The sequence below is a fragment of the Astyanax mexicanus genome, chromosome 3 (genome assembly GCF_023375975.1).
Source record: "Astyanax mexicanus isolate ESR-SI-001 chromosome 3, AstMex3_surface, whole genome shotgun sequence".
In the NCBI taxonomy this organism is placed as follows: Eukaryota; Metazoa; Chordata; class Actinopteri; order Characiformes; family Acestrorhamphidae; genus Astyanax; species Astyanax mexicanus.
The window spans coordinates 53,493,573-53,509,258 of NC_064410.1; the positions used below are offsets into that span (position 1 = coordinate 53,493,573).

Consider the following 15,686-nt stretch of genomic DNA (forward strand, 5'->3'; position numbering starts at 1 on the left):
GGAATACAAACGTGTGTATTGATGTGTTTTTATGTGTGTGAGTGAGTGTGTAACTGATACTCCCGCACCTTCACACACACACACACACACACACACACACACACAGTCAGTCTCACCGCACTCCGGCTTATTTTAACATTTATCCGTAGCTTAACAAAAGTGGTGTCAGGGGAATACGGTGCGGGTCGCGGTGTTAAGAGTGCGTTTAACCGCACTTTAAGCATTTGCATTCTTGAAAAGGCCCAGCCCCGGTGTCCGCAGGGCCGCTTTTCTCTCTTTAATCTGCGATTTCACGGCGTTGAGAAGCGGCTGCCTCGCTCCCCCCGGCCGCCTTTTGTTGGAGGCCGCCGCCGTTTAGCGGAGCCTTTGCTTCTCCTGAGCGGGAGAGGACGTGGGCACACGAGGAGAGCACTCGGTATGAAGGGGTGAGAAACAGCGGGGCTAAATGGAAGTGACAGCCTCTGAAAAAATTCTTCTACCGGCAGCTGTACAGCTCCAACGAAGCCGGCTCCCCCCGCGTCAGCCAGCGCCGTGACCCCCGGAGCTCGGCACACGCACCTGCCGCTCTGAGGCGCCCTTTCACCGGCACACAGAGATAATCGAGGGGCGGGGCGCCGCCGGCCTGCTCTCAATGAGCCCCTGCGAAAAAACCCTTATGCGTGAAAGAGCCTCCATTCAGACGCTATTGTTCCGCACGGGTTTATGGGACAACATTGGCCATTATGAGGTTTCCAGATTTACATGGGACTCCATAGAGGGGTATAATCCTTTAAAGCAGTGAACGAATAAAAGTTTAAACCTGCTGTTTTCATATTTATTAGCTGGTTAAAGCGGCCGAGGCAGCTGAAGCCACCCAGACCAACAGGCTTTATTACAAGCCCCCACATAGGAGCACAGCTGATCAGCAAGAGCCTGCACTCACAGGCAAGAAACACATGTAAAAATTCAATTTAGTTCAATTATAGGGGTCTTACTTTTAAAAAATTACTGAAACATTACATTTATTTTCTGTTTCTTTCTTCCAATTATTAAAAAAAATCAAAATTGTTTTTAAATCGTTAGTTATTTTTTCTTTCTAATACTAGAAATACTAATTCTAGTATTTTTTGAGTATGAAGTATGTAATGTAAACAAATTTGAGTCGAAGTTGAGTATACTCAAATAATTACGATGCATGATTGGACCACCCAGACCAACAGGCTTTATTACAGGCCCTCACATAGGAGCACAGCTGATCAGCAAGAGCCTGCACTCACAGGCAAGAAATATATGTAAGAATAATTAAATGATGGGGGTCTTACGAAAAGTTTCTCAAATATTATATTTCTCTTCTGTTTCTTTTTAAATATTTATAAATTGTTTAAAATAGTTCTTTTTTTCTTTCTGTCTTTCTTTCTTTCTTTCTTTCTTTCTTACTAATCATCTCTGAGATGTCTTAATAATATTGACATTTGTGACATTTGAATGGAACAGATTTTATATTCTTCTGTCTAGTAATTATAGCAATACCTTTTTCTAATATATTTTGTAATCTATACTTTATAGTATTAATGTGTAGTACACTGTTGGAACACACCCTAATGTTTGTTGCTGGGGAAAAAAAATACTTTCAGTGGAATGTAAAGTTATATAATTCCAAGTAATTTTGGAGCATTTCTATTGGTTAAAAAAATGCTGATACAATGTAAAGAACAACTTTGAGTTAAAATGAAATTGACAATATAAAGTGTAAGCGCACAGTACATGTTTTTATATGTTTAATAACAAATAACAGTATAAATTAAATAAACAAAGCCTATATTTATAAAAAATATTGAAACAGTATTCCATCTGTCTGTCTGTCTGTCTGTCTGTCTGTCTATCTATCTGTCTATCTGTCTGTCTGTCTGTCTATTTGTCTATCTATCTATCCATCCATCTATCTATGTCTCCACACAGATCTACCCGTCCACTTCATCATACACTGGCCCCTGGCTGCAAACATCCCCCCATTCCCCTACCACCCCCTTTCTGTCAAAGCTGATTGTTTCCACGCCAGCAGAGGGCTGGGGGCTAGTTCACTGTCACACTACATCAGGAAGGATTGGGGGGGTAGAGGTGAGAGAGAGAGAGAGAGAGAGAGAGAGAGAGAGAGAGAGAGAGAGAGAGAGAGAGAGAGAGAGAGAGAGAGAGAGAGAGAGAGAGAGAGAGAGAGAGAGAGAGAGAGAGAGAGAGAGAGAGAGAGAGAGAGAGAGAGAGAGAGAGAGAGAGAGAGAGAGAGAGAGAGATGCAGCCTTTTAAAGCTCACAAGTGATTTTTGTTGGTGGTCTGTTCATTTGATGCTGAATATGAATAATATTGCCCCCCAGTGTCGAGAAATAGCTAACACATCCAAATAAACACAGACAAACGTAATGCCAATGGGTTCTCTGAACTCTTGCCCTATGACAGAACTGTGTTTTTACATTTTTTTTCACATGCTGATTATCTAATTTCTGATTTTCAGATTTCTGTACACGCAGAGCACATTTTGAACAGTTTATCAAAGCCGAATCTTTATCTATAAACATGTTGTAATTAAATTAATCACATTAAATATCAAATACATAATTTAATGCTCTAGTTAAACATCTAGACATAAATAATAAGATATCTGACATGAAACTGAAATGTGTTCCCTTTTAGGGTAATTTACCACAGCAAGAATGTATGTGAGCCAGACAGACAAGAAAAAAACAGAAATCAGCATATCCACTTTAGCAATTACAGAAAAATGTTGTATATTCTAACAGCACATAGATCCTACTGAAATAATAAGTTCTAAGAATACAAAATGTGGTGTTTTTGCACAATTTATAAATGATAATTGCAGTTATTAAATGATTATAATAATTGAATGATCATAATTATCAAATGAAAGGTTATAAAATCCAGATTCCATGGGTGAAGGCTTCCCAAATCGCTCCCATCACCCCTAAAATTATTATATTGCTACATGTAGAATGATTTCTGGGTGTAAAGGTGCAGTAGAATGCATTTATTTTATTTTAGATTGGTAAAAAGCCTCCAGCATTGAGCTGTTGAGCAGTGGAACTGTGTTCTCTGGAATGAATGTGCTCCATGCTATACTTTTGGAATAAGTTGAGAATGAGTTTGGTTCGTGATCATTCAATCTGAATAACTGATCTCAGATCCTCACAGCAATGTTTTAAAATCTTTTTAAAAGCCTTGTCACATGAGATTTGGTGAGGACAGGATGTTTTATGACACCCTCAACTTGTCTCTTAAGTATTAGATGGGCTACAATGATTCCAGAATCAGGTCCACTGCTCCACAGCTCAATGCTGGGGTGCTTTATATAATACCCCTCTAGCCCACACCTGGCATTAGGCTTGGTTAGACATGGCTCCAGAGAGTCATATTATATTAAAAGTACTTTTCTACAGGGACTAGACAAGCTGTGTGGGAATCTGCACATGGACTATTTTCTTCAGTTGTATTAGTTTGATTTACACAGAAGAAAGAGAAGCTGCACAGTAGCTTCCTCAGTTGTTCTATGTACTCAAACTGCCTCAGAGCCGTCATGTGAAGAGCAGCAGGAGTGCAGCAGGAGCAGCTAGCTCTTCTCGGTATAAACAACAGGTGATGAGTATTCAGATCAGGACTTTTTTCACACAGACATAACAACTTGGCACAGGCTTGTGGGTGTCACAGCTGTGTGCACTTCCCCGAAGGGAACGTTTTCTCAAAAAAAGCTGCAGTTGTCTCCACTGTATATTTTCCCGCCTGTGTGCAAGTGTGTATGTGTGTTTCAGGAGGCTAAATTAGCAGCTATGCTCAAGGAGTGAGGCGCAGCAGCGAGTCCCACGGCGGAGGGATTGGCGCCCTGTGGGGCCTTCACACTTCACCTTCAGTCCCGCTTCTAAAACTGAGCGCTGATGTCTGGAACAGATACGTTGAAGTAACAGTGATGTAAGTGACACAGCCTCTTTCAACCAGGGAACCTTACCTTGAAAATATAATATATTGTTAAACAGAACCTTCGTCAAATAAAACAATTTTAATTTCAGTTAAAATGATGTATTATTATAGTGTTTTTCACAAAAAAATATTGTCATAAATCCACTTTTAAGTCAAATGTAACAGTGGCAGGAAAAAAAATTCAGATCAAGGGAATCAGCAGTAAACCAATGCAAGGATCCAGAGAAGAACAGCATCACAGCAGGCAGCAGGTAGTGGGGAAACAGACAGAAAGAAAACAAATGGAAGTAAAAGAAAGGGCCTAGGAGGATTGTGGCAACACCGGTAAATTGATACAGCAGGAAGAGTCTCATCCAGAGGTAGACAGACACCAGCACCCAACCACAAATGCCCTTGCAGACAATAAGGGTAGCTCTGGAAGTGGGTGACAAAGTAAAACAGGAAAAAAAATAAGGTACTTTGGCTTATAAACTGATTGTTGATTTTCTTTCAAAGTAAGTAAAAAAAAGTGCATGTTTTGTATACAACTCATATTTATTTTATGAATTTGGCAACTTGGAAAATAATAAACATTACTTTTGCACATGCCACAATATATAACTAAGCAAATGAACAGTAATTATGCCTTAGAATGTGTAAACAAGATAAGCATGAATATTTTGGCACCAAGCCTAATGCAAGACATGAACTAAAAGGGTATAAAGCCCTCCAGCATTGAGTTGTGCACCAATGGGTCTGTATTCTTTGCAATGATGGTGCTCCATTCAGCACTTTTGGGATGAGCTTGGGAGTAAAGTATTTGGGTTTGGGTTTGCAATCAGTCCTCATAGTAATGCTCCAGAATCTAGTAGAAAGCCTTTCCTGGAAAGTAAATACAGTTACTCCAACAAAAGCAGAATAATGTCTTTTTAACATCCTTGATTTTGGAAGAAATAACTGTTGAGCAGTCCTTACACTTTTGTCTATATACAGTATATAAATTTAGGGATAATATATTTTTTTGTTAAACCCCTTGAATTATAGCAGAAAGTCTACACTTGATTGACTAATTTAAAATCCATTGAGGTGGAAATTGCAAATATTATGTTCACTGTCTAAATCTTCATGGACTCTATTGTTAAATATAATTCAAACATGAGACAAAACACACCACCGAATAAACGTGTTAATTGTGTAATACGCTTGCAGAGCAGTTAACTTAAACAAAACAGGAAGATAAGCACAGAACATAAGCCCTCAGTCCCTAAATTCGGCAGCAGACCTCATGGATTATCCCTATTTTGCCACAGGGCTTGGCTATGGAGGGATACCAGACCGTGGGTCTGCTCACCGGTCCGGAGTGGACCAGGTGCCCCTAGGCACATACGCACAAACCCTTAGCCCCCCAGGGACACGGAGCAGGAGGCCTTGGGCCCTGAGGCCATGCTTACACTAAGGATTTAGGTGCAAACGCTGCTATCTGTTCAAACACATAGCAGTCAGTCCATGCCATGCAGATTCACAGTTTTCATAAGACTATCGCTCTTTATCCAGTACACTTTCCTCCCCGTGTGATAAGAAACAAGAACATTGTGGATTCGCTAATAAATAGACCATTGTGAAAAAGGTCAAGTAGGATAACAACAATCTTCTTGTGCTGCTGGAGTGGTTGAGTCTAAATTAAGAGTCAGAGGGCCTTTTTATTGTCTGACAATTCATCTTTGTTGTTTTGTTATTGCGTTTTATCCTAATATGCTGGTTTAATTTGATCCAAAAACAAATAGACACACACGAAAAACAAAACTTAAATATAATTTATTCATTAATTCACTTAATACAACAAATCTAATAAACTCTCATATATTTTAAAGATATTTGTAATAAACATAACACTTTTCAAATATTTTAGAAGAAATATTTGTATAATTTATGACTGGTATTCATACTGGATACTTAGGACACATATAGCAGATACAGTGTAAGAACAACAAGCCATGCATGCACAGTTCTGCTTCAATGCAAGCACAGATGCTTCTGTAAATCTGAAATACAGCAGATGAAAGCAAAGAAAATAGTACAGTTTAAAGCACATACATAGACAACACTGGTTGGCAGTAGGCCTGTCACACTAACCAAAAACCAATGTTTATTGGATTTTATATACTATATAGCTGCTCTTAGCAGCTAATGAGGATCAAAATAAAACAATAAAACAGTATATTGTTTCGGATGTAACTATTGTCATTTTATTCCACTGATTTAAGTCATTTTATGTCACTAGTATAATGATAATACAGAGATAATATTTGCTTTTATAGTGCAATGAAGTTTTATTTTTTAGGAAAATAACTGTAACTGAAATATACAACAATGTTCAAATATCCTACAAAAAACAACAATAAATAAAAAATTACTGTTTTTAAACAAAGTCAACATACTGGTGTAACTTCTTACGAAAGGAATACAATAGCCAATGAAAATATTTAAGGTCATGCCCATATATTATTGTTTGATAGGCTGGTAAAGTAATTATTGTGGCAGGCCTAGCTGACAGTGACAGTGAGGGATTACAAAGGTTAGAAGTCATTTGGCCTAAAACAGTGGTTCCCAGTTCCAGGCCTGGGGATCCACTGTCCTGCACAGGTGGTATTTTAGGTATTCCCTGCCACGAAAGAACCTATCCAGGCCTCGATTATTAGATAATACATTATTAGATTGTGTGTATTGCGTTGGGAATAACTAAAGCTGTGCAGGACACTGGGTCGGTCCCCATGCCTGGGGGTGAGAACCACTTGTTTTTTTAAAAGAGTCTAAAAGAGATAAACGGAGGAATCTTCCCTGTACATGACGTCAACGCTCATAGTCCTTTGTTTTCGCCTTGGTCATCAGCTGGTCCCATGATTCTCTCCACTCTTATTTTTCCACCTAGCTTGCTATTGGCTGGCGGCGGCTGCACCCATTCGCAGCAGCTCTTTCCTGTGGGTAAGGATGATGTCGAAACTGGACTGGAGCCGGTTCTGCTGTTCCTGAACACGACCCTGCAGGGTGCGCACCCAGCGGATGAGAGCGAGCCGCCGATACATGGTTAGCTGGGCTTGATGCTTTTCCATCTCCTGGGCTTTGAACCTTTCTCGGTCCTGCAGGGTCCACACCGCTTCCATGAGGTCGGGCAGCTCAGAGCTGGGGTCACTGTCTGTGTCTGAGGAGGCTTCTTCCAACATGCTGGAGCTTCCACGGCTTTTCCGGCGCACCCCTGCCTCCTTGTTCTTCTCCTTGTCCTCTTCCTGCTTCTGTTTTTCATCTGGGTTTGTGGTCACCTCCACACTTTCTCCATTTGACCCTCCCACACAGACACGGTCCCAGATGGAGTTGAGGGAGTCTCCTCCAGCCACATCTCCACTCCCAATGCTGAGAGGAGATGAGCTCCCTGATCTGTAGCTGAATTCAAATTCTTCATCACTGTCATCCCAGTATATCCCCTCTTCCCCTTCTTCATCCTCATCCTGTTCCTCCTGTTCTTGTTCTCTACCTTTTACAAGCTCCTTGGACTTCTCCTTTTCGTCATCGCTCACTCTCCTCATCTCCTCGTCAATCTTACCCTCCTCAGCCCCATCAGGAGGAACTCTGCCTCCAGTGTCGTCCCCACTTTCGATCTCGGGCAGGGGCTCCAGTGGGCTCCAGCAGGGCAGGCGGGATAGGGGAGAGAGGGGTCCAGGCCCATAGTGGTTAGCAGAGATTGGTGCATCACGACCTAACAGCCCCAGAGCTCTGGGACGCATCTGGTTGCGGTTCTCGTCTCCTGTCAGTGTGCTGTCGTCTTGTCCCAAGAAGTTAAAGTTCCCATCCTTCTCACACTTCCTCTGGCTGCTGCTGAGGATACGCAGTGTTGAAGGTGCACTTCCAGGTTTCGGGCCTCCATAAGCCTGGTTCACTGGACGATCTTGCTTCAGCATTTTTGGTCTTGTCTGAGATGGAGTAGTTCTTTGAGAGAGAAGAAGGAAAATCCATTGTTTAATGAGAGGGCAGACAATAATAAATGCGTTTATACAAGCAGTACTAGATTTAACTATTGAATACTTGTATAGCCCTCAAAGACAAATTACAGTTCAGAATTTCCTCTATTGTACCATTAGCTGTATTACCTGTAAAATTCATAAGACACTTAATGTTACACATGCTCAAATCCATTACAACCACTGTAAATTCAATTAGAATCATATTATAGATCATCTTCTGCAGTGCAGCAGGCAGCCACCTCTGCACCCAGAGAGCAACGCTAATTAATAGGCTACGACTTTTCCTCAAACTTCTCGCATGTCCCAGCTGAGACAGCCTGCTCCTGAGCAGAAATGGTTATGATCCTTGCTCAAAGGCCCAACCTGGGCATCAAACCCAGGACTCTAACTAAAGATTCACAACTCCCTAGATCAATAAGTGTCTCATCAATGCACCACTTCAAACCAAACCACTACTTTTATCTTAACTAGTCATTGATGAAGACATTTTTAAAAAATAACTAGTATTAAAACTCCAACCTTTTAACACAAATACAAAATGGCAAAACCAATGAAAACCTGAGATTCTGAGTTGGCAGGCTAGGGCATTTCAATAGGCTAAAGTAGTTTTAGATTGTTTTAGATGGATTCTAATATGATCAGTAACTATAATGATGTCTAATACTGCATACAACAAATTAAATTAAACTATTTTCTAATTTTCAGCTATATTAGGCCCCCATATACCACATGTTTTGAAGCATAATACATAGAGAGAACAAGCTATGTCTCCTAGTTCCAAATAAGTTTTGTAAAATTACTTGATTTGTATTATTCTGGATAAATTAGTCTGGTCAGTAACTCTGTTGGTGTCTATTTAAAAAAAGATAATTTAACTCCACCACCCATGAATGACTTTATTTACTCATCTCAACCAATATTTTTTCTGCAGACAGCTTGAAAAAGTACTAGTTTATGACTACTTGGTTATACATTTGGTTAAAATCTCTTGATTTAAATTATTTTGGATGGATTACGGAAATATGTAAACTCACACTTACATTGCTAAAACATTTTATACTCCTTCTAGATTTTGTAGGTATGAGCTAGGTTAATATAAACTGATGCTATGCTGCTAACTATTACCGTTTACACTGGAGGATGTGACCCAAACACACACAGTCAGTCCTACTGTACCTTACTGTACCACGGATAAAATCCAGCCCTTCGTTATATTACAGCAGTAGGAATTAAGTCACTAGGAATTATTAACCAAGTACCTAGTTACAGATGGATGTAGGAGTGGGATAGCAGAGTGGACACAGTGTTTAAAAACTCCTCTGATCCACTCACTTGTACCAGCACAGCACACACTAACACCTCATACACCACTCAAATAATACCTATAATAATACCTATAATATTTATTTATATATATAAATTTACCAAAGAAAATATAATCAAGAGTAAGATGGATGATCACAAGCCATCAAACAAAGCTGAACTGCTTGAATTTTTGCACCAGGAGTGGCATAAAGTTATTCAGTTATCCAGCAGTGTGTAAGACTGGTAGAGGAGAACATGCCAAGATGCATGAAAACTGTGATTAAAAAACAGGGTTATTCCAACAAATATTGATTTCTGAACTCTTTATTAATATGAACTTGTTTTCTTTGAATTATTTGAGGTCTGAAAGCTCTGTGTCGTTTTTGTTATTTCAGCCATTTCTCATTTTCTGCAAATAAATGCTCTAAATGACAATATTTTAATTTGGATTTTGGTAGAAATGTTGTCCATAGTTTACCTATAAGTAGCAAAATCTGAGAAACTGATTCAGAAACTGAAGTGGTCTCTAATTTTTTTTCCAGAGCTGTAAATTTATATCACTTAAAACTTCAATAAAAATACATATTTTTAGTGTTGGTTAGTGTGTGTTGTGCTGGTCTGAGTGAGTGGAAACCACACAGCAGTGCTGCTGGAGTTTTTAAACACTGTGTCCTCTCACTGTCCACTCTAATAGATGTTCGTAACTAGTCAACCTGTAACTAGTTAGTACTGAATTGACAGCACAGAACAGACTCGATTGATAGACAGTTTCTCAGTCTATAAGATTTTTTTTTTTTACATTTATTGACATTAATTCCAGTTTGCTACATGCTACAATTTGTAGCAATCCAACTGGATGCATTACAAACAGTATTTATTACCATAGAGGTATTCAAAGGTCTGCAAATTGCTACAACATTATAAAAATATATATATTATATATATAAACTCACCAATATACCCCTGAAAGATTACATAAAATCAGTAGGTTATCTAGTCTATGCTGCTCTGTAGATGCTGTAGCTTCCAGCTGGTTTAATATAATCCAGTGCTATGCTGCTAGCCATCACTGTTTACACTGGAGGATGTGATTCAAAACCAAACACACACCCAGCCAGTCCTGCAGTCCCTATTGTCCGCATATATTTACTGTAGGTAAAATCCAGCCCTCTGTTATATTCAGCAGTGAGAATAAAGCGAGCAGCGGCAGGATTAGAGCAGACAGCAGGCAGTGTTAGTTATATAAGAGCTGTTATGGTGGATAGCTTTACCCCATCTCCGTCCTCCTCTCTCTCTCTTTTTCTCAGCGAGCACAGGCTAAACCACAGGCTCCTCTCTATATAACAGCGATCTGAGTCTTATATAAACCGCTGATTGGCATAAAAGACAACGATTGTGAATCGATAAACACACGGCTCAGACTTACCGTCCGTTATTAACGTTTTCCACAGCGAACAGGATGCTGCCCCTCCTGCGTTCAGCCCTCCTCCTCCTCCTCCTCCTCCTTCTCTTCCAGTAGGGGAGTCTCTGCTGCTGCAGCTGTGTTTGCGTGTGTGTGTGTGTGTGTGTGTGTGTGTGTCCAGAAAGCATTAGCCTTGCATGACTCACTTCCTAAACTGGGCAGGGGTAGCTCTATCCTAGCTGAGCTGAGCTGAACTGAGGTGGATGGAAGCTGGGAAGTCACAGTCACAGTCTGGAACACTTCAGGACACTGTCCTGTGTAACAGTGATGAATGTAGAGTCATGGCTAAAAGTGTTGGCACTCCTGCATTTTTCCAAAAAAATGTAGTATGATTGTAGTATGATTTGCTATAAATCAGTTTCTCTGATTTTGCTATTTATAGGTATATGTTTGATTAAAATGAACATTGTTGTTGAATTTCTCCCAAATTCCAAATTAAAATATTGTCATTTAGAGCATTTATTTGCAGAAAATGAGAAATGGCTGAAATAACAAAAAATATGCAGAGCTTTCAGACCTCAATATACCAGAGTTCAGAAATCAATATTTTGTGAAATAACACAGTTTTTTTTCATGCATCTTGGCATGTTCTCCTCCACCAGTCTTACACACTGCTTTTGGATAACTTTATGCCACTCCTGGTTCAAAAAAAAAATAAGCAGTTCAGTTTGGTTTGATGGCTTGTGATCATTCACCTTCCTCTTAATTTTATTCCAGAGGTTTTAAATTAGGTAAAATCAAAGAAACTCATCATTTTAAGTGGTTTCTTATTTTTGTCCAGAGCTGTAGAGGAGGAGCTGCAGAAATTCACAGGTAGGTGGGAAAATAAATCCAAAGCACAGATGGACAGTGGACAGATGAGACCAAGATGGAGCCTTTTGGTCAGGCACATCATTCTACTGTTTACCAAAAACAGAGAGAGGGGCCTACGAAGAAAAGAACACAGTACCTACAGTCGAATATAGTGGAGCTTCAAATATGTTTGGGGTTGTTTTGCTGCCTCTAGCAATGGGTGCCAGGACTGTGTGCAAGGCACCATGAAATCTGAATATTACTAAAGGATTTTGGGTCACAATGTCAAAAAGCACAGAGGTACAACTTGGGTCATGGGTCTACACTGCCTGGTCTTTACCTGGATTTAGGTAAGTAAATGATGTGGGGTTGATGCTGCAGTTGGTCAGGTCTAGGTTCAGCAACAGTATGTGCTGAAAGAATGAGATCAGCTGACTACCTCAATATACTGAACATAGACCAAGTTATTCCATCAATGGGTTTTTTTCTTCTCTGATGGCACGGGCATATTCCAAGATGACAATGCCAGGATTAATGGGGCTGGAATTGTGAAAGAGTGAATCGGAGAGCCTGAGATCATCATTTTTACACATGGATTGTTCACCACAGAGTCCAGACCTTAACCCCATTGAGAATCTTTGGGATGTGGCATTGCAACACTGGATTAAAATAAATCTTGTGACATTGCAGAAGCTTATCAAAACCATGCCACAGGGAATGAGTGCCGCAATCAAAGCTAAAGGTGAGTGTGTGACATTTTTTTTGGTAGTGACTGGCGATATGATACATTTTGTTAGTCCAATGCTTCTTAAAGGCTGATTAAATGTAATCCAGGCCAGACAGGGGTTGTTTTGTCGCTGTGATTTTTTTTTTAACAGAGCGACAGCAGGATGATCAGGGTGTGTCGACGTCTACTGCATGTGTGTGTTTTGGGTGTTTGCACATCAGACAGACTCAGTAAGTACACTGGATCCCCATCCCATGACAGCCAGTGGCCGGCGGCAGAAGCCCCCTCCCTCCTCCCCCCTCCTCCTCCCCCCTCCCCCCTCCTCCTCCTCTCCGTTCCGTCCCGTCCAACAACATCCCCATTCAGGCAGTGCTGCTCGGGGCAGCGCTCTGCTCCTCCGCCGCAGCTCAATAGTGGCCTTAACACATGAAAAATACATCAAAAACAAAGAGGCAGCCCGGGGCCCAGTCACACGCACAGCCATCTACACCAACCAAACACGCCAACGAGAAGCGAGGAATTAAAAACACGATACAAATTCATTCAGTGCTGTTTAATAAATTGTTAAATTGTTATAGATTACTTTTTATTGGTGTAAAGAGAGTGAAGACATACAAATAAATCAGTTAACTAAAGCCAAGTTTATCATATTTAAAACATATCAGTGTAGTAAATAATCAATGAATTATCTTAATATTATTTAAATTATATTTAAAAAAATAAATGTGTAATGTTTTCTGTACATAATTATTCAATAATGTATAAGAATTATCTATAATATAAATAGGACAGAAGGTCAAATTAACACGACTAACACTTAATAATTACATTTTACCAATAAAAATGTTTATCTGTATATACCAATATAATAACACTCGAGAATCAAATTAATCTAGTAAAAATCAAACATAAATAAAAAAAATAAAAGCTGACAAATAAAGCTGGAAAAAACATTACCACATTACCACACTCAAAATTAGTCTGTTTTGTACCTTGGATATTTTAGTGTATTCAGCTTTAGTGTACTGTAGTATAAATGCTACAAACTTTACACTTTAAAACGAATTAGTGTTAACACAAAACAATGCTGTGATGTAACAAATGTATCTTTCTTTGTAATTACTGTCAGATGATCAAATTAACACTTCAATTAAAAAGAATTAGAATTGTTTGGCAGTTTTTTTTATATAATGTGTCTCCATCAGCATCCAGAGTCAGAGAGAGCACAGTTTAGCAAATGCTCTCTCTGGGTGGGTAGATGGCGCTTTCTCCCTTCATGACTCATGACAAGTGTGTTGCTGGCCAGCACAGGCAGGTGTCTGTTAGCTGATGTATCAGAGTTTGCTGCTTAATAATGCTGCACTGGCTAAAGTTTGAAAAGAGGTTGTGGCTAACTTAAGAGGTGGTATTGGAGAAGGTACACACCTGTCTTCACCCTTCTGGTGTCAGAAGCATTGCAAGTGATGCGGGAGTCTTAGTAAATAAGTGGGTGGGTTAATCGGATCAGCTAAATTTGGGAGTATTATTTTCTGTAATTGGTGTCAAAATGGTGTAGGCTTCAAGAAGCTGGTGTCTTCCTGAGCCTCCTTTAACAGACAATTAAAGGGGGTTATAAATGAAATAAATATATATTATGTAAAAATGGGTTTATTGTGTAAAACAATTATGATCACATTACATTAAAGTTCCCAATGATTCATAATTATTCATTTTTATATTCATAATATTCATAATTTAATTTATAAATGTATTTTCCCGCCTTTTTGTACTTTATTTTTAAATTGCTCCCTGATAGATAGATAGATAGATAGATAGATAGATAGATAGATAGATAGATAGATAGATAGATAGATAGATCACTTTATTATTTAAAAAAGCAAAAATCATAAATAGGATGAGAAATATAGGTTATGTAACAATATAAAGATATAAGATATATAATGAACAAAAAAAATAAATGAATAAAAAGAGCAACTAAAAGGAAACTTATAATGTGCAGATGTAAAAGGTAAAAAGCATAAATATTATGTACATTCTCATCATACAGTGAAGTATTACAAGTTAAATGAACTTGAACCTGGAGCAAATTAACAAACCTATTGGCATCAGCCTAAAGGGGTTTATAAAGCCCCACAGCATTGAAGTGGGATGAGGTGGTTGAGATCATTTAAGCTCTATACTTTATTTTTATACTTTAATTGCTCTCAGACTGAATGTATATGCAGTAGTTGATTGATTTTTTTTAATAAATGTGAAAAATTACATTAAGAAACAGAATTAACCTAGAATATGGTATAGGTGGATATCTGATTGCCTCACAAAATAAATTAATGTTAAAAAAAAATAGGCACCAGATTTTAACTAGACTTTTTTACCAAGCGTTTAATGTTTTGCCTATAATTTAGATTTTTAAGATTACTTTCAAGTGTATCATTATTTTCTTTGTCAGTTAGAGCCACACTAAAGGCTCCAGAAGCATAATGAGCAACTATCAGACTTATTTAACTCCAAAAAAAAAAAAACCTTGAAGGGGAAAGAAGCTACGCTGTTGCCAGTAAATAACAGCGCTGGTTTGATTGGGAGCAGCCTGCAGTAATGACCCATTTCCCTCAGCTCAGCTGCAGTGACAGGGCCCATAGGGACGCACCCATAGGGCGCCACTGTCAACACTCTCGGCTCTGATCCAATGTGGCAGCTACTGCACATTCAACCAGTTGCCCAGTAGCTCTCGACCCCAAACACAGTCTGCAGCACGGAGTTGGCAGCCACCAGCAAACCAGTCTGTTAAGCTTAACTGCTGACAGGGAGAGAATGGGTTCCTCACTGCTTATGGAGGCAAGCTTAGATAGTGCCCATTCCAATGCCAGACACCACCAGCAGTTCAGAAAATATTTTTCCCCTGCAAATTTTAATATTCTCATGAAAATTACAGCTAAAAGAGAAGCTCCACAGCCTGCCTGGAGCAAGGTTGGTCCATCTGAACCCCCTGCACCAGTCAGGCCTCATTAATGAGGGTCCCCTGCTTCTGCTGCCCAGGAACACCAGGCGACTTGATTAGCAGGTCCCACTTAATAAGCATAAGATAAAGGGATCATTAGGGGTCCACGCCACAAGGCCTGCTTCAGAGCCAAGTTGTTTTTGTTAGACTACAATTATCTCATCCTGCGCCCCGAGTTGGTGCAGGTCACGAGAAGCATAGCTCAAGCTTGAGAGACCGTGAGCTTTGAGATCTTGGTGTTAAATGCTGATCCCCTGCCACAATATGGGGTGGTTTGAAGGAAATAAGCACTATATGTCCATCTTGGGCACCCTTTAGAATTAATGCATTAAGCTATTTTAAGTTGCATCTATTGCTGAGACAGATGTAAAAATACACAAAGCTTGACTTACAGATAAGTATTACCAATTAAATGAACTTGAACCTGAAGCAAATTGAGGTGGAGTG

The 15,686-nt window shown here is 39.4% G+C and overlaps 1 protein-coding gene across 2 annotated transcripts; it reads right to left on the reverse strand.

Moving 5' to 3' along the window:
* Nucleotides 1-5,738: 5,738 nt before the first annotated feature.
* On the reverse strand, nt 5,739-10,865 carry LOC103045847 (UPF0500 protein C1orf216 homolog). Of its 2 annotated transcripts, none has more exons than XM_022683339.2 (2): nt 10,687-10,865; nt 5,739-7,920 (listed from the first exon to the last, which is right to left on the reverse strand). In XM_022683339.2, the coding sequence occupies exons 1-2, from the start codon at nt 10,848-10,850 to the stop codon at nt 6,873-6,875; spliced, it is 1,212 nt and encodes a 403-aa protein (XP_022539060.2). In that variant the 5' UTR covers nt 10,851-10,865; the 3' UTR covers nt 5,739-6,872. The 2 variants fall into 2 exon arrangements, with proteins under 2 accessions (XP_022539060.2, XP_049331438.1); XM_049475481.1 differs by lacking the exon at nt 10,687-10,865 and adding an exon at nt 10,532-10,598.
* Nucleotides 10,866-15,686: the final 4,821 nt, after the last annotated feature.

Coding starts and splice junctions, on each gene's coding strand:
- LOC103045847 (XM_022683339.2), bottom strand. CDS start 10,850: ATGCTTTCTGGACACACACACACACACACACACACACACACGCAAACA. Junction 7,921..10,686: donor GAAAACGTTAATAACGGACG/GTAAGTCTGAGC, acceptor TCTCTCTCAAAG/AACTACTCCATCTCAGACAA.